This window comes from Sminthopsis crassicaudata, chromosome 1 (genome assembly GCF_048593235.1).
Source record: "Sminthopsis crassicaudata isolate SCR6 chromosome 1, ASM4859323v1, whole genome shotgun sequence".
NCBI classification, from domain to species: domain Eukaryota; kingdom Metazoa; phylum Chordata; class Mammalia; order Dasyuromorphia; family Dasyuridae; genus Sminthopsis; species Sminthopsis crassicaudata.
In genome coordinates this window covers 754897518-754920220 of record NC_133617.1, presented here as the reverse complement: position 1 = coordinate 754920220, position 22703 = coordinate 754897518, and the positions used below count along the sequence as shown (strand labels likewise).

At 47.6% G+C, this 22703-nt stretch overlaps 1 protein-coding gene across 1 annotated transcript in view; it reads left to right on the top strand.

Moving 5' to 3' along the window:
• Positions 1–1343: 1343 nt before the first annotated feature.
• STAC (SH3 and cysteine rich domain) overlaps positions 1344–22703 on the top strand; it is a 63343-nt gene continuing 41983 nt past the window's right edge. Inside the window, exon 1 of the mRNA XM_074284591.1 lies at positions 1344–1642. Coding sequence (XP_074140692.1) covers positions 1523–1642 — 120 coding nt within the window. The 5' untranslated portion in view covers positions 1344–1522. The remainder of the gene's footprint in view (positions 1643–22703) is intronic.

The window sequence follows — 22703 nt, the reverse complement described above, 5'->3', positions numbered from 1 at the left end:
CTTCAAAGTCTAAAAGAGAGTCGTTACTTGCCAAACAGGACGGAGGGGGATCTACAAAGAATGTTCCTGGGAGCACGCACTGGAAAGGCGAGGGCAAAGCTTGCCCGAGGTGAGCCGTGGGCAGACCGGGACCTGCACAATGGGCGGGAGAGGCCCGGTCCCGTGACTGTCTCCAGGCGGTGAGGATCTCTGTTCCCGGATTTGGGCAGCCATGGCCACTCACTCGGGAAAGTTTGGTTTCAAGTGCAGTTTTCAAATGAAAGGGCTCATTTGGGGGTTAATTCTTTGGGCCCCAAAGAGCCAGGTCCATGGGAGTTCCGCTCCGGCTGGTGTGCACGTCCCTTCTTGGGGAACAGCAGAGCTGCCCGGCACAGAGCCCCAGCCCTGGCGGGAATCGCTCTCCAAGATTCAGCGGGTGCTCTCTGAGGGCAGCCGGGGCACGGGGAAGGGAGCTGCCTGCGGAGGCGGATGCAGGGGATCCGGCCCCAGCTGTGCCCAGTGCTGCGGGGGCCTTCCCTGACCCTCCATTTCTTCATCTAGAAAGGGAGGCCCTGGGCGGAGGCCCTAGTTCCCCTCCAGTCCGGGAGCCCCGTCCCATTGCTGGGGCCATCGGGGCAGCCCGGGAGCGGGGTCGCAGCTCCTGCGGTCTCGTGCACACTCCGGGGCCGGGCAGAAATAGGCCGCGCTCGCAGCAGCTCCCGGCCTTGGCAGAGCCCCGGCTATTTACACCAATATTTCATTGCCTCTGAGCTTGACGAAAGGCAGAATGGAAAAAGCAAACTGGAGAGCTGGGCTAGGGAGCCGGGGCCGCTTCCCCTGCCCGAGGCGACGGCCGCGCGCCCTGGCGCGAGGGTTCCTGCACCTCACAACCCCCCTCCCCCCGCCCCCGCTGATTCGGACCCGCGATCTCGGGCAGCGGCCCCACAGGCGGGGGGGGGGGGGGGGGGGGGGCTCGCCCTCAAGGGCAGAGATGCTCCGGGAGCGCGCAGCCCGAAGCTGAGCACGCCCGCGCGCGGGGCTTCCTCCCGCTACTATGAAGTCCGAGCTCGGTCCGGAGGAAGCCCCTCGTCCGCCCTCCCCCCGCCCCCCCCGCCTCCCTCCGGGCCTCCCGCCCTCCCGGCTCTGTCAGCGCCCGCCTGCCCGCGCGGCCGCTCCCGGACCGCCGGCTCCGCCGGGGGACGGCCACAACCTGCGGCGGGGAGGCCTGCCGAGCCACCGGGAAGCCGCCCGGACCCGCGGCCGCCGCCGCCGCTGGCCCGGGGAAGCAGCGAGGGCAAGGCAGAAGGGGGCAGGGCGGCTCGGAGCGGGCGGGAGGGAGGGGCGCGGGAGGAGGAGATATTAGCAGGGAAGAAACGTGAGTGGAAAAGGGAAGCGAGGAGGGAGACGGAGCCCCCACGTCAGAGGCTCCAGCCCTGCTCGCGGATTCAAAGTGAGAGCAGACTTTGGGAGCTGTGGGAAACCAAGGCAGGAGAGGCCGTTCCCCAGCCCGGCCCAGGGCCCCCACATTCCCTCGAAAGGTAGAATGATTCCTCCGAGCGGGCGCCGGGAGGACTTGGGGCACGAGCTGATCCGAGAGAACCCAGGGGGCGGCAGCGCCGAGCGCCCCCCGTCCCCAGCCTCGTCCCACAGCCAGGAATCCAAGGTACTGCCTCGCCGCGCCGGCCCCCCTCCCCTTCCTTCGAGTTCTGTGTGTGCGTGTGTGTGTGTGTGTGTGTGTGTGTGTGTGTCTGTGTGTCTGTCTGTCTCTCTGTCTCTGTGTGTGTGTGTCTCTGAGTCTCTGTCTTTCTCTGTCTCTCTATCTCTTCTCTCCGTCTTTTCCCTTCACCTCTCTTCGCCTTCTTTTCTCATCTTTCCCTGCTTCTCTCCTCTCCCTTCCTTTTCTCCCTCCCTCCCCTCTTCCCTCTTCCCTCCTCTCCTCTTCTACCTCGTTCTTTCCTCTCTTATCTTTCCGTCTCTAGTCCTCTGGAGTTGTCCCGTCCCTCCCTCTGCTCTCGGTGTCTTTCCTCCGGCTCCCCGCGAGAAAATGGGGCGAGCTCCGGAAGCCTGGCCCCATTTGCTGGGGAGCGGTTGGGCGGGGATGCGCCGCGGGCCCCTCGGGGCTCTCCCCAGGATGCCACTGGTCTCCAGGGCCGGAGCTAAGCCCAGAGGTTGGGTGGGGCACAGGCAGATCCTTGGGGATCTTCACCTGGCCGGCTGGAGCGGAGCCCGGACACGCCTTCCGCCCAGCCCGACACGGCCCGTCCCATTCCCGAGCTTCCTCCTTATCTGGTTTAACGATCTCGGAGGGGCGCTCAGGATTTGGGACGGGGTTTGCCCCCGCTCCCCGCTCTCCCTCCCCAGGGTGCGTGTGTGCTGAGAGCATCAGAGAGCGTGTGAGCCGTTTCCTTCCGAGATCTGTGTCCTAGTGGGCTGGGCAGGAGAGACCCTGCAAATGAGGAGCGTGAGAGAGCCAGCTAGAGGAGCTCAGCGAGTGTCTGTCGTGGGGGGCTGAGTGGCAGCCTTCCTTCGTGGGGCGGGTGTCAGGGCAGTTCTAAGCGGGGAGAGGCTGGCTACCGCAGTGTCGCTGAAAGTTTGAGTAACTGTGTCAGTGACTACACTAACTACTTAAGGAGGCTTCTACCTCTGACACCCCCCCAAAAAAAAAACTAACGGAAACAATAGCAGAACAAACTCGCAGGGCATCGGCTGGGGGCCGCTGGTTCCATTGTTGCATCAAAACCTGTTTCCCCCAGCTCCTCTTTCCGGTACCCGTTACATTGTTACACAGTCAGAGACTGGCACTTAGCTACAATGTTACATTTCTCCTCACACTGTATGCTTGGGCATTCTAAGAGCCTTCCTCAACATTTTTATTCGTGGCAACTACTACACATGATTGCAAAGCATTATGGAACCCACCTGCAGGGCAGGAAGCCCACGATCCTGGGAGCCAGCTCTTTGCCACACACTATCCACACAACTGGGTACACTTCTTGTCCTCCGAGGACTCAGGCTCATAAGCTACAGAAACAACAAGTTGGAGACTGTGGGATCCCTCAGTTCCATTCCTGGCACTAAATTGCACCTTCTGTGCAGAATTCATTTAGAGGGATCAGTCTTGTGGCATGAGATCTTGTGTGGAGAATTCCCGGCTCTTGCCACAGATTGCCTCCCCAGCCTCCCGGGCAGCTCGGGATGTGCCCTTGCCCCACACCTCAGAGATCAGGGGGAGCCAAAGGCAAAAAGCAGTCTGGGGTTTTGCCCAATCATTTGAACTTGGTGATTATGAGAAACCACTTAGAAGGAGCACGGGCTGCCCCAGCTGAAAGAGCCCTTTCAGACCATCCTGCCCAAAGTTCCAAGTTAGTGACGGGCTCCTGGGAAACGTCCAAATTTCCCGAGCCACAGCCGGCTGTCCAATGCACCTACTAAGCACAACTGTAGCCGGGGCCCTCCCGGCAGGAACACAGTAAATTGGGTGGTGGGCATTTCTGCCAAGAGGGCTACTGGATAAAGAAATCAATAAAAATAAAAACTGGCACCTAGTGACTCCCAACGGCCTTCATCTAGAGCTCACCTATTCCTCACAATAACCTGGCAGGCTACTCAGCTATTGTCAGCAGCACCTCCATTTTACAGACAAGCAAAACTGAGGCTCAAAGTACTCTGCCCATGGTCACACAGCTATGGTAAAGCTTTCTTCTCCCTGAAACATTCTGCAGCAGCCTTATAATTCCTCTCCCCCCCACATACATACATATACACACATGCACACCACACACACATATACCATATATAAACATGTATATATACACGCACACCACAAATATACATATACACACCATATGCACACGTGTATATACATGTATACATGTGCATGCATATACAGATGCATGACATGTGTATACATGTACATACACACATTGCGCACCTGCTCGTGTACACACCACACACATACATATACATACCCCCCACACACAGAGCAGGCTCTCTCTGTCCCCTCCCCCACTTATCATTTCTCATCTTGCCGTGATCCCTCCCTGGCCTAAGTCTGATTGATTGGTGGCTGTTCCCCAGACTTGCCTACAACAAACAACACAGGTGGGAGAGAGGTTTTCAGGTCACCACTCACTTCACCAGCTGCAGGTGGGCCTCTGACTTTGCAGTGAGAATGATCCAGAGAAGACCGACCCCTTTTTTAACTGAACCAGAGACGCTCGTAGCTCAGGGGTCCCCACGGGAAATTATTCTGTCAAGCAAAGAATCCAGTTGTGATCCGAACAGATGAGCCAGGCCTGGCCGGTGTGGTCTTCCATGTTCGTCTGATGAGTTAGGGCTCATGGACAGACTGTGGTTCTGCTCACACCTGCCCCAGGCCCGGCCTGGAGGGGGTCCCTGGGACCTCCTGGGCTACCCCAGCAAAGCCCATCTGGCTAGTGGCCACAAAGGAGGAGATTTCAGCAGGGTGTCAGAGCCCAATCCTTTAAATGAGACCTTTTACACACGCAGGTATATGTGTGCAAATGCACACTAGCACAGGACTTCTTTATCTGTCTCTGGGGCAGTCAGAAGAAGGCCCAGAAGATCCTTAAGGTCTTCAGCAGGACACACTCTGGGAATGACCATGTGAGAGGATGGGGAGCCCAAGGTCCAGCCTCTTTCAGTGCAGAGGCCCTTGTCCACAAAACCTGCGTCCACAAGGCCCACGTCCACAAGTCCCTGTTCCAGGAGGCTGAACAGTAGCTGATGATGAGGGGAGGCAGGGCGACTCCTGGTGGCTCATGAAATGTTCCAAACCTAGAATGGCCCCTGGTTCTGTGAACTTAGAAACATCACCAAGATGGTTTGGTGGATCAAGTGCTGGACTGAGAGCCAAGAGGACTTGGATTCAAATCTCACCTCAGTCAGTCACAAGCTGTGTGACTTTGGGCTAGTCATCTTACCTCCTAAGGGCTTCAGGCTCCTCTGTAAAATAAGGAGGCTGGCATAGCTGAGCTCTGAGACCCCTCTCAGCTCCAAATCCATGATTCAATGACAGTTTCATAGGTACATATATTCTTTGGTTTCACAAACATTGATTAAGCACCTACTGCATGCTTGGCATTTAGATGACTTCTCTAGCACAAGAGCTCACAGTCCAATAGGAGGGAAGGGTGAGCTTCTATTTTTATCCATGTCCAGACTTGAAATCCCAGAATCCTAGATTCAGAGGCAGAAGGGGTCTTGTGCACCATGAGGTCCAAGGCCCTTATTTGACAGATGAGGAAACAAGGCCCGAGAGGTTGGATTGAGAAAAGCCAATGGGTGTCTAACCTGGCTTCTAGACCCAGATCTGCCTACCCCCAAGCCCAATTCCACCCTCCCCACTCCCCCAAGTGCAGGCCCCCATGGTCTCTCACCCGCACTACTGTAATAACCTTTACGTAGGTTCTTCTTCCCAGTCCATCCTTCACAACATTTCCAAAATTATGTTTTTGAGGCAGAATGATCACTTCTTGGATCAAAAAAATCTTCCACAATCCCCTTTGTCTCTAGGTTAAAATCTAGGTTTTTCAGACCAACATGTAAGGCCCCACACAGTCTTCCAGCAGCCCACCTTTCCAACTTTCAGTGCTGACCATTGCAACCAAACTGGATTTCCAGCTGTTCTCTGATCTCATCACGCCCTCTTTTGCCTCCATGTCCTTGCACCTGCCATCCCTGAGGCCCCCTCATTATCTCTGCCTCTGAGAAACCTTCTCTCTCTTAGTGGCTTGGTTCATAGGCCACCTCCTCCATGAAGCCTGCCTTGCTTCCCCAGCTCATGCTATTTTTCTTCTCCAAAAATCTTCAGCTTTTGCTCAGGCTTTCTCCTTCAGTGCCCCTTTGACTCCTTATCTTGTGTCATATTTAGAAGAGTAAATGTGTGTGAGAAAGAGAGAAAGAGAGACAGAGGGGGGAAGGAGGGGGAAAGGAAGGAGGAAAGGAGGAAGGAAGAGAGAGAGAGAGAGAGAGAGAGAGAGAGAGAGAGAGAGAGAGAGAGAGAGAGAGAGAGAGAGAGAGAGAGAGAGAGAGAGAGACTGAAAGACATTAGGTTCTTCTAAGGGAAGGTTTAAAACAAATTCATTATATTAAGTAATTATGTGAAACAAATAATTGAGTTAAATTCCTTGCACATTTACTTTCCTGAAGTTTACCATTAGAAACTGAAATCAGTCACAAAATCACAGAGTAAACGGGAAAAACCACAAAGACATTACTTTGCCTAGAGTAGCTTGTTGACATCGGAAACACCTTTAGGATCCACAGGTTTTTCCAAAAGCAGACCTAAGCAAGGGGGGTGTATGAGTGCGTGTGCTCCTGCATGTGGATGTGTGTATGCATGTGCATGCACAAGTGTGTGCCTGTGTGCCAGATGCATTATGTACTGTATACACTGTGTAAATTCTATTACTGTGCATACCATCAGGCACACGTGTATTTGTGTGTGTGTGTGTGTCATTCAGCATGGAGGCACACACTCCTACCATTTATTGTTTTTATTTTTACTTCAGGTATGTATCTGCATTACAAGGCATGATTTTTTGCTGAGCAATTGGGTTAAATGACTTGCCCAGGGTCACCCAGACTTGCCCAGTCACACAGACAGGCATGGTTTTTTTCACCCTCTGTCTCAATAACCTTCATTGTGAGGCAGGGGGAGGTGGGGATGGAACACCAGATGTAGGGTCAGAAATCCCAACACTAGAGTAATGAAACTGGATGCAGCAATGAGCTCATTTTAGACATTTATTAGCTTGGTGACCTTTGCCCACTCCAGCTTCTCTGGACATTTATTCATCTGTCAACTAAGGGGCTTGGATCCCTAGGTGCTTAAGACCCCTTCTACCTGTGAGTCTAGTTTTCTGTGATTGAAAGTCTGATAGTGGAGAAGAAGGGAAGCTGGCTGAGGTCTGGAGATCCTTTCCTTTTGGCTTTGTATTCCACACACCTCGCACAAAGCCTTCCAAACCATAGACACTGAACAAACGTTTGATGGATGAAACTGGAAGGGATGTTTGTAAGGGATGGGGTGGGAGCAGAGCCCCCAGAACTCAGTTACATGGTGACCATGATGGAGGAAGAGAGAAAGAGGCCATAGGTAGAGATTGGATTGTCGTCTTGATAGAGTTGACAGCTGTACTCTTGGCAGCTGAGGAGATCCCCAAGTGCATTAATATAGAGAAGAAAGAAGAGGCCCAGAAGTCAGAGCCTCGAGGGATACCCATGGCTAAAAGGGCTATAGTGGCTGAGGATTCAGCCACGGGCTTGAAGAAGACACAGTTGGCTCTGAGATCCCTCAGAGCAGTTTCCCAGAAGCCCAAATTAAAGAGTGTCCAGAAAAGGAGGATCAAGAATGTCACCCATAGCAGAGAGAGCAGCATGGGTCACAGAGATCAGAGCAGTTTCAGCTCTGTAGTGAGGTCAGAAGTCAGACTGCAGGGAACAGAGGGATGAGGGAGCACTATCTCTAGTGACTCCCCACAGTATCCCTCTTCTTTCTGTCCTTCATTTTCCTCATTTCTCACTTTCTCTTCTGGTTCCTCATATTCATGTATGTGACTATAGTGCAGTGGTCCTCAAACTTTTAAAATCAGGGGCCAGTTCACTGTTCCTCAGACCGTGGGAGGGCCGGACTAGAGTAAAAACAAAAGCTCACACTCTGTCTCTGCCCCTCAGCCCATTTGCCATAACCCGGCGGGCCGCATCAACGTCCTCAGCGGGCCACATCTGGCCTGCGGGCCATAGTTTGAGAACCCCTGCTATAGTGTGTGCATGTGTATGCATGTGTGTACATATTGTGTGCGTGTGTGTTACCACTTTGCTGCCCTTTTCACCTAAAACAGCCCTTTTAAACAGGGCAGACCTCTCCACTGCCCTATTCTAGTCTAGTGTGCCAGCTTGCCAGCTCTCGGCAATGCCGAACAGATCGACTTGCCCCTTTGGATGGATCTGCCTTGGTTTGTTATTCACACTTTGAACATTGGTTTTTAAACATCCACGGCCAGAAGCATTTCTCTCTGGCCCTTTTCAGTTAATCTCTTGTAAACTGCTGAGCTTTTGCATCGATTTTCCTCTTGGGTTTTCCTATTGCTGCCTTTGGTAGCTGCTCCGGCTATTGTATCTATTGTGTCCCTCCCCTTCCCTTTTTACTCCCTGACTCTAAAGATCGCATTAACAAACCTCCAAGCAAACACTTCTAGGTCACTGGCAGATGGGTTCTGTGTCTGGTCCCAAAGCCCATTATTTCTGCACATTCAGTCACAGTTTTGAACACAAACCTATCCTCTGCCTCCATCTTCTTAGCCACAGATTTCCTTCCTAGGTCTTCATTTTTCTTTTTATATTTCACCTTTCAACTGCCAAAAATGATGGATGTTCCACGTGATCCCTCACGAATGGCAGATGTCTTCCCAGATCTTCCTGAGTTGCTTTTGGGGTTCCTTCTGACTTATGCTCCACTCCCCTTCAATATATCATTAGAAATGGAGAGGGCTTATCAGATCTCCAGAGGCCCTTTGTCACCTCGTGGCTACATTGCCAGGACAGCACACTTCTTCTCTTCCGATCCTCACAATATTTAGAATCTTGTTAATAAGAGATTGCCCCTGTAAGCTGTCAGCAGGGCTACACAACCACAGTGATCTATCTCTTCATCCTGAAGCCAATAATGGATGTTCTGGCTACAGATGGTGTGTCTGGGCACCCCTCTGAGGTCTATGAAGCTGTTTCTTCCCCAGAAGGTCCAGATCCCACTTCAGCTAAGGGCCTTATTCCAGGGCAGCAACAGCAGCTGCAAGGGTTCGGGTGAGTTCCGTCTTCCCCGTCCCCTCGTGTCGCCTCCTTGTACCCTCCACCTTCACTACCTGGCTTAGATTCCTCTTGGCTTCCTTGGAATCCTCAGAGCATTTCTTCAATCCTTTCCAGGAATGTTTCCTATCCCTGATGGGCCAAAAGAGTTGAAAGACATTCTGTTCACCCTTTCACCTTCTTCTGCAGAAAAAAAATCAACAACCACTTCATCCTGCCTTTATCTACATGAAGCTCTTTGTCCTTGCTGGAAAGAACATGGAGCCCCTTCCTTGCAGGCCCATGGGATTTCTTGCTGCCTGCCCCACCCTGCTTTCTAACCAGCAAATGAAACCATTGGCACTTTGCCCTAGCTAATTGCCTCCGCCAGGTCTCCTCATCATGCCAGCAGGCGCTGTCACCAGGGAGCTCTAAGCAAGTCCATGGACTGAGCATTGCCCCTTCTTATCTTGCTCTGGCGCTACTGGATCAGCAGCTAAGAGTCTCTTGCTAATCGCCAAATACAAAATGGTGCCACAGAGCCGCTGCTTCCTAGGAGCTCTCCAAATGCTGGATCCTCCTTCCTCCCTAAGGTCCCTCTTTGGAGATGTGTCCTATCTTTGGTGCATCGGTGACTCCTCTAGGCTTTATGATTCTGAAGAACAGGCTCCACATTTTACTTCTATTTACACCCACATTAGCCCTAGTTAATTACATGCAGTAGTAATGCACATCATTAGGATCTTCTATTTTAAATGGCCAGGTTATGCCTTAAAACTGAAGGAAATATGCATAATTAATATTTTTAAATTCTGAATTTAAATTAAATAAAAGTCAGTAGAACAGTGATATTTTGGAAGCTTTTCAGGATCTTAGTTCTTATGTAAATATTTCATTAAAACTTTTTGAAAATACCCATGCATATGTTTTATAAATAAAAAATTTTAATTAAAAAAAACTTTTTTTAAAAAATCAGCATACTTGCCAAACAAAAGACTTAAAATAAGTTTTAAAATACATATAGTAGGTGTTTAATAAATGTTTATTGAATAAAGAGCATGCCAAATATGGAGTAAAAGGACCTGAGTTCAATCCCTACTTTAGGTATGTATTCCCAGTGTGACCTTAAATAAATCACTTCCCTCTCTGGGCCTCAGTTTCCTCATCTATAAAATTGAATGGCCTCTAAGCTCTCCATTTATGATTCAGTGAATGAACTGACTAATTTCTATATAAGTTCTGGTCAACCAGAAGCTATGGTTTACTCCCAGTACAAGGCTGGTGGTGTTTAAAATAACTTAAAAGCAAAACAACAGAAATTGTCAGGGTAGAAATCTGCTCCACCCTGATAAAAACATCAGTCCTCCTTCTCACTGAGAAGAAATATTGTGGTAAAAACAGTGACCTGCTGAAATGGTCAAAAAAGACCATTTGAGTCTTGTGCAGTGGCTTATGGACCCCTGCACCCTCTGCCACCTTCTCTTTCAGCTGGGATTTAGTGCCAACATAATCAGATCATTTTCTGTTCTTTGTTCTACTCTTGGACTAAAAGTCATCCCCAACTGTATCATGTGAAGAACAAGTCCAAAATGGCCCTCTAACCTCACCAGGGCCATCAACAAGGTGGGCTGCCATCAGCTGTCTTTGGCAACCCGCCTTGGAGTCTCACCCAACTAGTCAAGAATAGGTGCTAAGAAAAATTGTTCATGGCCCTCCTTTCCTCCAGCCAACTCAGCAGATTCGGGCTCCTTTGTCTGCTTTGCCAAGCCTTCTTCCATTTAGATCCAGCCCTCCTAACCAACCTTATTGCCCTCTGCCTCTCAATATGGATCTTCTACTGTTACCCAATCAGGTGAAAGGACCTGACGCACTAGAACCTTTTCTTCCCCATTCCCGGAAGTGTCAGAGAGTTATTCTTCTGCTTTAAAATACCCTTCCATTAGCTTAACTGAGGGCAGAAGTTAACACAGTAGGGCTGCTGGTGACCACTTCATTACCCTCATAGTTGGGTTTGGGGTAATTGCCTGCCTCTGTCTGCCAAACCATCAGCCACCCCTAAACTACATTCTTCCAACCTTCAGTCTGTTTTCAGTCAGCCTCAGTTAAAACCCTTTCTTTTCTTGCCCTTACTACCTAGTTCAGTTTTCAAACTAATAACCATAACTAGCATTTATATCACACTTTAAGATATGCCAAAGGCAAAATATCATCTCATTTGAAAAACATTATCTCATTTGATCCTCACAATAAACTTGTCAGATAGGTGTTATGTAATAGTTTGAATGCCATTACTTTACACAAAGGGAAACTGAGGTAAGCAGAAATTCAGATGACTTGCCCAAGGTCACACTTGTGCCAGGACAGCCCACATCGCAATATCTAGGGTCTTGTTAATCTTGTCAATATGAGATTGCCTCTGTAAGCTGTCAGGAGGGCTAGGTAATCACGGTGATCTCTCTCTTCACCAATCATGGATATTCTGATGCCAGATTTTAACTCAGATTTTCCTTACTCGAGGTCCAGCCCTCTATCCACAGTGCCAGCTTGCTGCCTTTCCTGTTGTATTCTATGGCCAAATTTCCCCTGGACTAAGCCAGAATCAATTCAAATTTGAATGCCTAGCATCTGCTTGAAAGACTTCCATATGAAAGAGGGATTAACCTGATTCTGCTTGGTATCAGGGGGATGAACCAGGAACAGTGGGTGGGCATTGAAAAACCAGAGGCTTGAGTCCAGGGGAAATGCTTCAGCCAGCTGAGGTGCCGGTGATGGGAAGGCTTGCCTGTCCTGAGAAGTGGAGGGTTCCCCTTCCTAGAAGATTATCAGGGGAGGCCAGAGGATGTCTTAGGAGATGTATCATAGTGAGATGTATCATAGTGTCTTCCTGAAACAATTCCTTTCAGGTACATGTCTGGAAAGGACCAGTGAGACTTTCCAAGTCTCAGCTTCCATGGCTCTGTGTTTCTGGACTCAAACTATAAACATGCTGAGGGCCTGGTTGAGCCCAGAGTAAAGCTGTTTTTTCAGTGCTAGGTGGGTGTGTGGACATGATTTTCTCTGACCATGAAGACTCTTAGGGTCCCTGAGGGTCAGCTGAATGGATAGCCAACGTCTCAGGCCATAATTTGGGTAGGACCCAACTTCCCCGTTGAGCCTCCTCTATAAACATGAGTCAGTTGGTCAGAACCGGTGATAAAGACTGCCTGATGACTTTCGTCCAGCTCTAGTTTTTATGACATGTTTACTTAAGCAAGGATTTCCGTGGTAAGGGCTTGCTATCCAACCCAGGCCACTGCAGGGGCAGCCAGGGTGTGCTTCAGATGTGTCTCCACAAAAGCAGCTCTGAAGTAAATTTCTCATCATTGAACAATATTTTCCTCTTGACTTATAAAATTAGAAATGTATTTCCATGGAAGGAATTGGACTGGAGATTAAATAAAAATCACACTGAACCTTTTAAAAATCATCTGCAGAAAGGACAGTTGCTCATTTTCTGATAAAAACATCAGTCCTCCTCCTCACTGAGAAGAAATATTGTGGTAGCAACAGCTCCCTCTGGGCACCCATACTGTGGGGAGAAGGACTCTTTCTAGCCTGATTAATTATTCCTCTTTAAAATGCCAGTCTATCAGATGGAAAACTCAAAACTAATGAGCTTGTGCTGACTGATGTTCCCGTGGTCTGTTTGTTTAATTACTGGGATTCAGTATCTTAAAGAAGGTTTGCTATGGGGCCCAGTTGCTTTGTGTCCCTCTAGGGCCCAAGTCCTGTCATTCATCATTGCAAGGCAGAGTTCCCTCATTTATTGTTTCAGTGATAGAGATCTGGCTAACGTGAAGGTAGATGGGAGCTGTTATCCCCTCCAGGGGAGACCGAGAGAAAACTGAGTCCTGTGGCTGAAGATTCCCACATTGAATATCCTTGGGTACCTTCCATGGAGCAGAGTGAAGAGCAGGCAGGGATGGGCGCTGGTGTCGATAGGAGCCCAGCAAGAAGCTCTCAGATGCCACGTGTGGGAGAAGTGCTCTGTGAAGCAAGACCGCAGATAAATGTGAAAGGCAGCCTCGTGCCCTGGGGTCGCCTGAACAGTAGAAATGTGGCCATCGTACACAGGTTAAAATGCAAGCAGAGCATTTACCTTCCTGAGAGAATAATGCACAACCAACCCTTTCCAACAAGTTTTCTCTACTTCAGTGGATTTTATGGCCCTGCCTAAAAAAGAAATCAAAGCAAAATCCAGAATCCATGTCACGTTTCTTTTTGAGATTTGTGGGTGCTGGTGTTTTAAACTGGAATGAGAGGGAAAGGGAGGGTATGTTTTTAAAATTTTTTTTTGCTATTTTTGTCTTGACAAATGACCAAGAGAATGGTCCCCAAAGCTTCTGTGTTAATAAACAAGTCCTCTGGTCCTGTCGGGTAATAACCCCTGGGCCAGCCTGCGATGGATTTCCAATGTGCAAGCACAGGAGCAACCCAAGCTTTTCTGCCCCCGGTTGCCCTATTGACACAACCTCCCAGAGTTGGTGTGAGGACCAAATGAGATGATAATGGTAAAGCACAGTGCCTGCACGTAGTAGGGCCCATATCAGTGTTAGCTCTTGTTCTTGTTTGTCAGTTCAGTGTACATTCAATCCTTGGGGACAGCAGCTGATGGAGGAGCCGGAGCCCAGCCACCTGTGCCCAGCCAGCAGGCAGCAGTGCCAGCAAGCAGCCCAGGTGCCATGCAAACAGCATGGAGCTGGGAGGCTCTGATGAAAAGCCAGCAAGAGCTGCCTCTCTGTTCCAGGAGGTGGAGGGCATTTCCTGCAAAAGCTGCAAGTCTCTCATATATACCTGCTACGTGTGAATCTATTAAAAAAAAAAAAAAGGCAGCCACTTTAGATCCAGCTCCCCTCCATATCTCCTGGCTCAGAGTAGCTGATGGAGCCACATGAGGAAGCAGGAGCTGGATTTGGTTATTTTCTTCCATGAAAAAACAGGTACATCCATCAAATTGCAAAAGTGTTCTTCCTAACCATTTCTGTAGTCCACTAGAAGGCCTTCAAACATGTACCTACATTAGATGAATTAAGAATCAAAAGGGACTTAGTGGAAATCTAGTCAAACAGCCCTGATTTATGGATCAGCCTCAGAGAGGCACTTCCCAGGGCCCCTCAAGGGTCAAGATGGGGTCAAGGTTCAAATCGAGCCTCTCCAACTCTCTGCAAGTGCTCTGTCCTCTACTCCCTCACTGCACCTACAATGGGCCAATCGGGGTTTTCTTGCCACTGACCCTTCCCGTGGGGTTGCCCTGATGCAGAAGTTCCCCCAAACCAACCCACCATTACAAAAACACTTCTCTGGGGACGCAGCTATGAAACTCCTGGGAAAGTATTCCATTCAAGGTTCAGTAACCACTTGAATCCATGGACGTGGGGTGTGAGTCCACATTCAGAAGAGCAGGCAAGGCTTAATAGTCTCAAGTAGGGATCTCACAGTTCTTTGGAATGTGGCTCCGATTCACTAGTTTGGGGTGCTTGAACCAATTGCTAACCCTGTCTCTGCCCTAATGTAGGGCAGAGGGCCCCTGTCCCCTAAGATCACAGTGCCAGCTCCACTAGCCTTGGGCTGCAGCTTCTCTCTACAGGCCCTCAGTGACCCACAATCCCATGGAGATCATGGTATCCCATGACTCAGTCACGTTGATGTTTAAAACATAGGGTTTTGTTTCACAGAGCAGCTAGGGACTGGAGAAAATGCCGCACAATTTCTTCCATGCCATCCAGTGTCCAAACTTCCTCCTGTTCAAGTCTGGACTCAAATTATTGTCCATTATTGTCCATTCAGATATCTCAACTAAATGCCCATTCTTTATAAATCTATAAGGATGCTCCTATTAAAAAGAATTCACATTTACAGGATGTACTGAGGTTTCCAAAGTATTTTGTTTTAATTTTCTCCTATTCTATTCTCACTCCAATCCAAGGAGGTAGGTACTAGTTTGATCCCCATTTTAAATATAAGAAAACTGAGGCAGACAGAGCTTAAGTGACTTGCCTAGGGTCACACAGCTATTAAGCATCGGAAGCCACATTTAAGCTCAGATTTTCCTGACTCTTTATTCAATGTTCTATTCATTATGATGCCATCCAGCAGAACAGTGTCTCAACGGCACGGATGCTCCCACGAAGGTCAGAGCAATTGTCTCTCCTTCCCGCTGAGCAGATAATATCCTAGAGAAGTAAAAGTCATTGACAAAGATCTAACACCATAATGGCTGCTCTATCTGTGGACTGAAGTCATCTTTGATAAAAACATGAGCTTGAGCAGCAGACAGGGCTAGCACATGATCTTCTCCAGTGGACCGGATCTTCATGGGCACACAACCACACGGGGAAGGATGGGAAAGGAAAGTCCTCTGGGTCTCTTGTTCATTAACTTTCTGAATGGATTTGCCTGGACTCAAATCCCACTCCCACAGCAGTGTGCCTTCCTGAGTGGAATATCCCAGTCTTAAAGAGAGAGAAGGCGAAAGGGGTTGGGCCTCCTCTATGATGGCAGCTCTCCATTACTCAGCTGTCCTAGGTGGATCCTGAGAAAGTAGCCAAATAGTGTTGCTTATGTCTTTTCAATTGCTTTTTTTTGTTTTGTTTTGTTTTGGTAAAAAGCTCCTTCTGGGATCTTTTTGTCCTTATAAAATCTATGTCTTTGCTATGTCTTGATTGTCAGTGCCTAAATCCCTTTAAAGTTTTGTCTATTGCAGGATAGATTCCTTCTGTCATTGTTCAGGGCCTCTCACTCTTCTCTGCCCTTTCTTCATGGAGTACATTTGGTCAAATCCCATCGTAGTCATTTTGCTATAATTACAAATCATTCATTAAAAAATAGAAACGCTAGCAGACCTTTTCATTTTACTTCTTTTGTCCTGGTTTCATGAATTTGTAACCCACACTTCCTAAAGTCCAGGCCAGGTTCTCTGAGGGTGCCTCGGAAGTACCACCGTGCATATGTGTCTCCTGATTGGATGAGAGATCACTGAGCCGCTACATGAATAGAGCAAAAGTTTCCCGTAGGAGACAGACTTTGACAGAGGTGGGTGGTGAGAAAAGTGAGCTGCTTTTTTGGAAGCCGGTGACCCTCTCATCCTTGAGCCCTGATACCTGTAGGCCTAGAAACTGCTGAAAATGGACTCCTGGCTCAACCTGGCTTAAGAACTTCTCTCTTCTAGTTGATGGGATCGTTCCCTGGAATATTCTAACCCATCTAGCTTCCTTCCTGCTTTTTTTGATAATTGGCCTCCACCCCTAGACTGAGCAAGTGAAGAAAGGACATTTTTTGGTCATCTAGAAAATGACATATACTCTCCCAGCAAATGTAAGATCTTCTCCCTTTTAAAACCCTGCATAGCCTGATACCTTTCAAAACCTTGCCAGCCTTATCAAACCTTCCTCCCTTCCAAAAATTGTACAATCCAATGAGGCTGGACTCCTTCTTTCTCAAACATGATATTCCATCTCTCAATGCCAGATAATTTCCTGACTTTCATACCCGGAACTCTTTCCCTCTTCATCTCTGCCTCCTGGCTTCTCTGCCTTCCTTCAAATCTCAGTGAAAAGCCTATTTTTGTCAGAAGCCTTTATAGAGAGATGACTTTTAATCCTATGACTTTTCCTTTGAGATTATTTCCAATTTATCCTGTATATCTTGTTTGTACAGAGCAGTTTGCTCTTCTTAAAAGCTGAGATTGTTTTTGTCTTTCTTTAGCTCTCCAGTGCTTTGCCAGTGCCTGGTATATTGTATGTGCTTAATAAATGCTCATGGATTCCCAATGGTGGTTGTGATGTAGCCAGACATGATTGTTCATCATGGGCGATTCAGACTGTTCTGGATACTGGCAGAAAAGTGGGCATTCGTCTCTTCTATCTACTTGATTTTACTGGCTTATAATAAACCTCTTCATTTCTTAAGTCTTGTGAAACGTTGTGCTTATAAGAGGAGCTGATGGACAACCAGAAGGGGCTTGAGCTGCTGACGGTTTAAGGATATTTGAACAAAACAAATAAGTCATATAAATAGAAACTCCACCCCCACTAAAGAAGCTTTATGTGTGTGGCTATATAAGATGTAGCTTGGGGATTGCATAGATGGACATGATCTGGGATCCATCCTACCTTTGCAGAACAAAAGGGGGACTTTGCTGTCAGTGGCAACAGCTGAGTTGGAGAGAGGGCAAGAGGATCCTGGATGTCTAGGATGGGCAGTCACTCTTCCTGTCTCCAAGGGTATTAGACCAGAATGGTACCGATTTCCTAAAGCTCAAATACCTCAAGTCTGGGGATCTGATCCCAAGGGGCTCCAAACGTGGGTCCACCTCCAATTATCCTGATCTTTATCTTGCCCCCTGGAACCAGATGGCTTTGGGGGAGAGAGGCCAGTGACTTTGCACAGCTCTCTCCCACTTAAATCTGATTCACTTGCAAGTCATGACATCGCCTTCCTGATGTCATGGTCCCCTTTGAGAAAGAAGGTCAAACAATGGAAAAACAGTTGCAATCATTCTCAAAGAGGATTATAAATCTCTGCTTACACTTATCATCTTAGACCCTTTCCATCACTTCCCAAGCACCATGTCATTCTTGGACTTTGTGACATGGTAAAAAAAAATCTGGCAGCTTCTTGCTTGTGGTGGGTGGAGAGTCCAGACATCAAGAATCCTCCATTTTCATTCCGGTATAAACCTGGTTCCTCACCCCACCTGCTAACAGTGTAGCTCCTTGCTGCCTTTTTTGCAAGGTTAAGGGATAAGGGGAAGAGAGGATGGCATTGAATCATAAAACCCTATGCAGCTTACCACGCTCTCTGGAGCAAGAGGACCCGGGAAAGAAAAACTAAGCCCTTTTTCCCAGCATTCCCAGCCAATGGCACTGGGGAGGGACAGATGTCCCTCACCTAGCAGCTCAGCCATAGCTCCAAACATTCCGGATGCTCTCACTCAGCTCACTCCCCAGCCCTCCACATTTTCCGCAGGTTCTTTTTCCCCTCAGTAATAGCTTGCTTGGTTTGGGCACTCCATGAGGTGGCGTGATTATTTCAAGCTTCTCTTCAACACTTCAAGATTTCTTTTTCCGTGTATCGCTCGCTTGTTGCTTTTGAACCAGGATCCTTAGATATGTCTGAGATATTGACTGAGTTTTTGCATGTGTGATCACAAAAGCAAAATAGCCCCAAAAGCCAACTCTGTGGACTAACACACACAGTAAACTGAGGCAGTTGGCAGGTGGTTGAGGTGTATATTCTGTGAATTTCTACAGTTTGGTGCAAGTGGGTGCAATTTTCTTCCTGACAGAAGAAATGGAGCAAATGCAAAATCCACATTATGTTCAAACTGTTCCCTTTTGTATCTTATTGGGAGAAAAGCCTCATGTTTCACTGGTAGAGCTGACTAATACAGTGGGGTGGGGGAGAACACCAATTACCCAGATTCCTTTGTTCACCTCTCTGCTGAGAAACAAAGCCATCCTTCCATCGGAGCTCCATCTCGTCTGTGGTGTGCATTAACCATGGATGTGATTCATCTCCTTCTAGGAAAGAGGTCCAGGCAGGGTGTGTGCTTGCTGGGGCCCTTGCGACATTTTGGCAGCGGTAGCAAGTGGCCCTGGCTTTGGTCCTGGGCTCTAGAAGCCCCAGAAAACAGGCTGTAACGGCCATTGATGCATGTCCACACCCTGCTTCCTGCATTCTGACCATTATCCGCATCCCTTTTTCCCATTTGCATGCCTGCATCTACACACACACACTCACTCTCACATTCACACACACATACACATACACACTCACACTCACAAACACACACACATACACACACACACACACACACACACACACACACACACACACACACACACTGAAATCCTAGATTCTACCTTGAGACACTGGGCTCTAATAGGAGTGCCCTAGCTTGCGCAGAAGGCATGGCCATCACTTCCCAGCCATTTCCAAACCCTGCCACCACACGAGTATTCCCCTCTCTATGCTGTCTTCTCCCATTAGAATTGAAGCTCTTCAAAGATCAGAACGGTCTTGTTTGATTAGCCGGCGCTTAGCGGAGTGCCTGGAACATAGCAAGCACTTGATAATGCTTTATTTTATCAATTAATTAGTCAGGGAAGGCTATCTTCTCCATGCCCATGTAGCAGCAGCTGAATCCTGCCAAGTCTTGTGTTTAAAAGGGGCTGTCTCCCAGGATGCTCCATTCCCCTGGAGTTCTAAACTCTTGGGCTATGAAAAGTAACACTCCTCCAAACTGCTGGGCAAAATGCAAAATGACATCTGTGACTTGCAGCCCCTATTCCAATTCTGATAATTATTATTACCACAGCTTTGTACTTCAGGAAACCTCCCAAACTGCCATGCTAGCAACAGTGAAAGAAAACTGTCCACATTGAAAAGTGCTCACTGCTTCCATCTCCCCAAGCCTCTTCATCTTTTCCTCTGGGGACGTTGAAGGGGCCCTTCTAATTACTCACCCCAGCCCCTCCAGGTAACAAAGATGAGCAAGGAACATGTCATGCACCAAGGACCTCCCTCGGGTCATCTTGTTGTCCAAGAAGATGGTGGTAAGGAGGATGGCCTCCTGGCTTTCTTACCAAGTCCTGAGCCTTTCACAGCATCTGTCAGTCTTTGCCTCTGCTGGGCTTTTGTCTCAGGCAAGTACCCTCCTGCATTGCCAGCCCCAATTCCCCCTGTTTTTGATCTTAGTGCCAGCAGTTAATCTAATACCACAGTGCCCCTCAGCTGAAGATCCATGGGTCCCAGGCTGTCACTACCTCTGCCTTGGCTCCTTGCCACAGAATTAAATGTCAGAGAGAAAGGGATGTTGATCACAAAATCCCAAAATCCCAAAAAGGTTGGGAGTGGGGCAGGGGCTAGGGACAGTTAAGGGAGAAGTGTCCAATCCAGTCTGCCATCCATATCCTGGGTGCCTCCTAATTCTGTCCTCTCCTGTGGTCCATCCTCTTCCATGAGTCCATGAAAGTAAGTGGGAGGGGGAGAGATCCGAGCTTCCTGTCCTTATTGCACAAGGGCAGGGGGGAGGGAATTGGGGCCTGATTAAGATGCTCCACTCTCCCTCCTCAATCCCAAGGTGCCATTGCACCGGGTCCTGGGGAGCGTGGCAGATGAGAGAGGGGATTGGGATGGCTGCCATGAGCACTCCCCAGTGGATTCTTTTGTCATATTTCCAGGAGATCAAAAAATGCAAATTGAGTGATTCAAAGTCATCATTTGGATTTGTTTTCTAGTCCTTAGGATGCTCCAGCCAGAAAAACAATTGCTAGCTGAGGGCTAGCACCTCATTATGCGCCTCTGGAGTAAGTTTACCTGCTCCTAGGACAGTGGATATAGGAAAGAATAAAGAAAAGCCCTATTTCCCTCTACCCTTGCCTTAACAAAAGGTTCCTGAAGGTTGGAGCTGAGCCCTGCCCTCTCTTAAAATGATGTCTCTGTCACCTCAGGGGGAATAGCCAGTGAATGAGTGTCATTAATTATCTCTCCAGCAAGGATCTCCTTCCTGAGGTCCTACTGGGTGTGTGCCCCTTTCAGAGATGTCCCTTGATCTGTGGACTCTCAAGCAGATTCCCTGCCCAAAACCACTGGCTTCTTGCTTCCTAAGACTCTTGATCAAGGAGGGAGAGAAGGAGGAGGAAGAAAAACATCAGCAGTTCTGAAGTTTTAAGAGCTGCCAAAAGACCAGTGTTTTCACCTGGGAGTTTCACAGGGAGAATGTGCTAAGTGGAAGCCCCTTTCTTAACCTTTGATTGTGAGAAAGTTTTTCACAGCATCAAGCTAAAAGTCATTTCTTTGTAAGGCTCCCCTTCTCAACCCCTGTACTAGTTCTGCCTTCTGGGGACCACCCAGAACAAGGCTGACCATCCCTCATTCACATACCCAAAAATAACTACTGTTCTTGAGTCTTGCCTTCTTCAGGCTGAAGAACCTCATTCTTTCCGTCAGATTCCCTTCCTCCAGATGCTCTCCCAGGTTTCGATGCCCTTCCTGAGCTGTGGGGCCCAGAACCGAACACAAGACTCCAGATAAGGACAGGGAATGAAGAGAAATGATCAGCTCCTTAATCCAAAAAGCTGAAATCCACAATTAGACTTTCCTTCAAAGACAAGCTTTGCTGGGGATGTATTCCTCAGCTTCTGTCTCAATAGTAAATGGATTTTCATGGTAGTCTGGAATTGGAAAAAAATCATCTTATCTTATCCCCTTCATTTCCCGACCTCTTCTAATTCACCACATTTCTCTCCATGATGAAAGACTTCTTTATCAAAGATCTCATTCCCTGGAATGGGCTGGTTCTCAGAAAACAAATACTTTACAGTCTTTACAGTCAGTATTTTGACCATCAGTTCTTTAAATTGGAGAACTTTATCCAATGACCAGCAAGGAAACATGTCACTAGAGGAGATGAATCCTAGGTATCTTGACATTATTGCTATAAATGAAACTAGGAGAAGAAGGACATTGCAGCTCAATGGCAGGTTAGTTCCCAGGGGTCCTTGGAGGAGCCAAGAAAGAAAGTAGTGGAGGGGAATTAGTGTCAACCTGGAAGCTATGAATGTGACTCCCCGTGAGCCAACATTGTTTTATTCTTGTCCCTCTGTCTTTGACACTAGAATATATTATTATCCCTTCCACATCATAAGGGTTAGGACATGGCATCCCAACAATCTGGAAAATCCCCATAAAATTTTTTGGTTCTTCCTTCATACCAGAGAAAAAATCTGATTTTTTTCTTTCTCTTTTCTGGGGTGTTTACAGTACCATTTTGTAAAGTTGGGGTTAAGTATTTTGGTTGATGTTAAGTTAAAAATATTAGCCTTTGAGTGTCATCTGCTGGCATTCGCATTCTTTTTGGAAACTTTTGACTTATTTATTTTATTTTAACTTTTAAATATTTTTCATTTATTTATATTTAAAATATTTAAATATTTATTAAATTAATTAAATTGACAAATAAATAAAATATAAATAAAGTGTATTTAATATTTAAATATATATATCTTTTATTTATTATTTATTTATTTATCAGTTAAATTAATTAATTTAATAAATATTCAAATATTATTTTGAATAAATTTAAATAAATAAATTTGCATTTTTACAGAAAGATGATGTTATATAACACTATCCACACATTTTATGCCTTTCTGGCTTTCTAAGCTTTTTCTAATGGCCCTCACACATTGTCCACGGCTTCCACAAAACTCTCCCAAATTCCCATTTAATTTTCTTATGCCAGCCCATGATATATCAAACCATGATGGGGGGTGCTAGAGGAAGTCCTGGTGTTAAACAACACCTAATAAATGCCTAATGATGTTCATTCCCATTGGGCATTCAATCATCATGGATTTATCAGAGCTTATGTTCCAGCATTAGATTGTGGGATCATGGGAGACCAGCCAGATGCAATCTAACCCAACTTTCTCCTCTGACAAATGAGGAACATCTCAGCTGAGGTGCAGAGGTTCCTGTCCAAGGCCCCACAACCAGAAAGTGGAGGAAGGAAAGGCAGTCTGAGCTGAACCTTGAAGGGAGCCGGGGACCTGAAAGGGCAGGTTGGTCACAGCCAGGGTTGGTCTGCCCCTGAATAACGGAGACCAATCAATCAATCAGCAAGTATTAATTGAGCAATGACTATATGCCAGGCACTATTCCAGAAACCAGTGAACAAAGGAAAAATAAGCTATTCCTGCTTTTAAAAATTATATATAGTCAGTTATGGGAATGCAGCATGTGAGAAGATAGGAAAATAAAAAACTATAAACCAACTAAATAGAGGGCCAGTGTGGTGTGGTGGTTAGAGAGCCTCCCTCGTATCAAGAAGACTTGGATCCAGCTCCTTCCTCTCTCTCACACCCATTAATGAC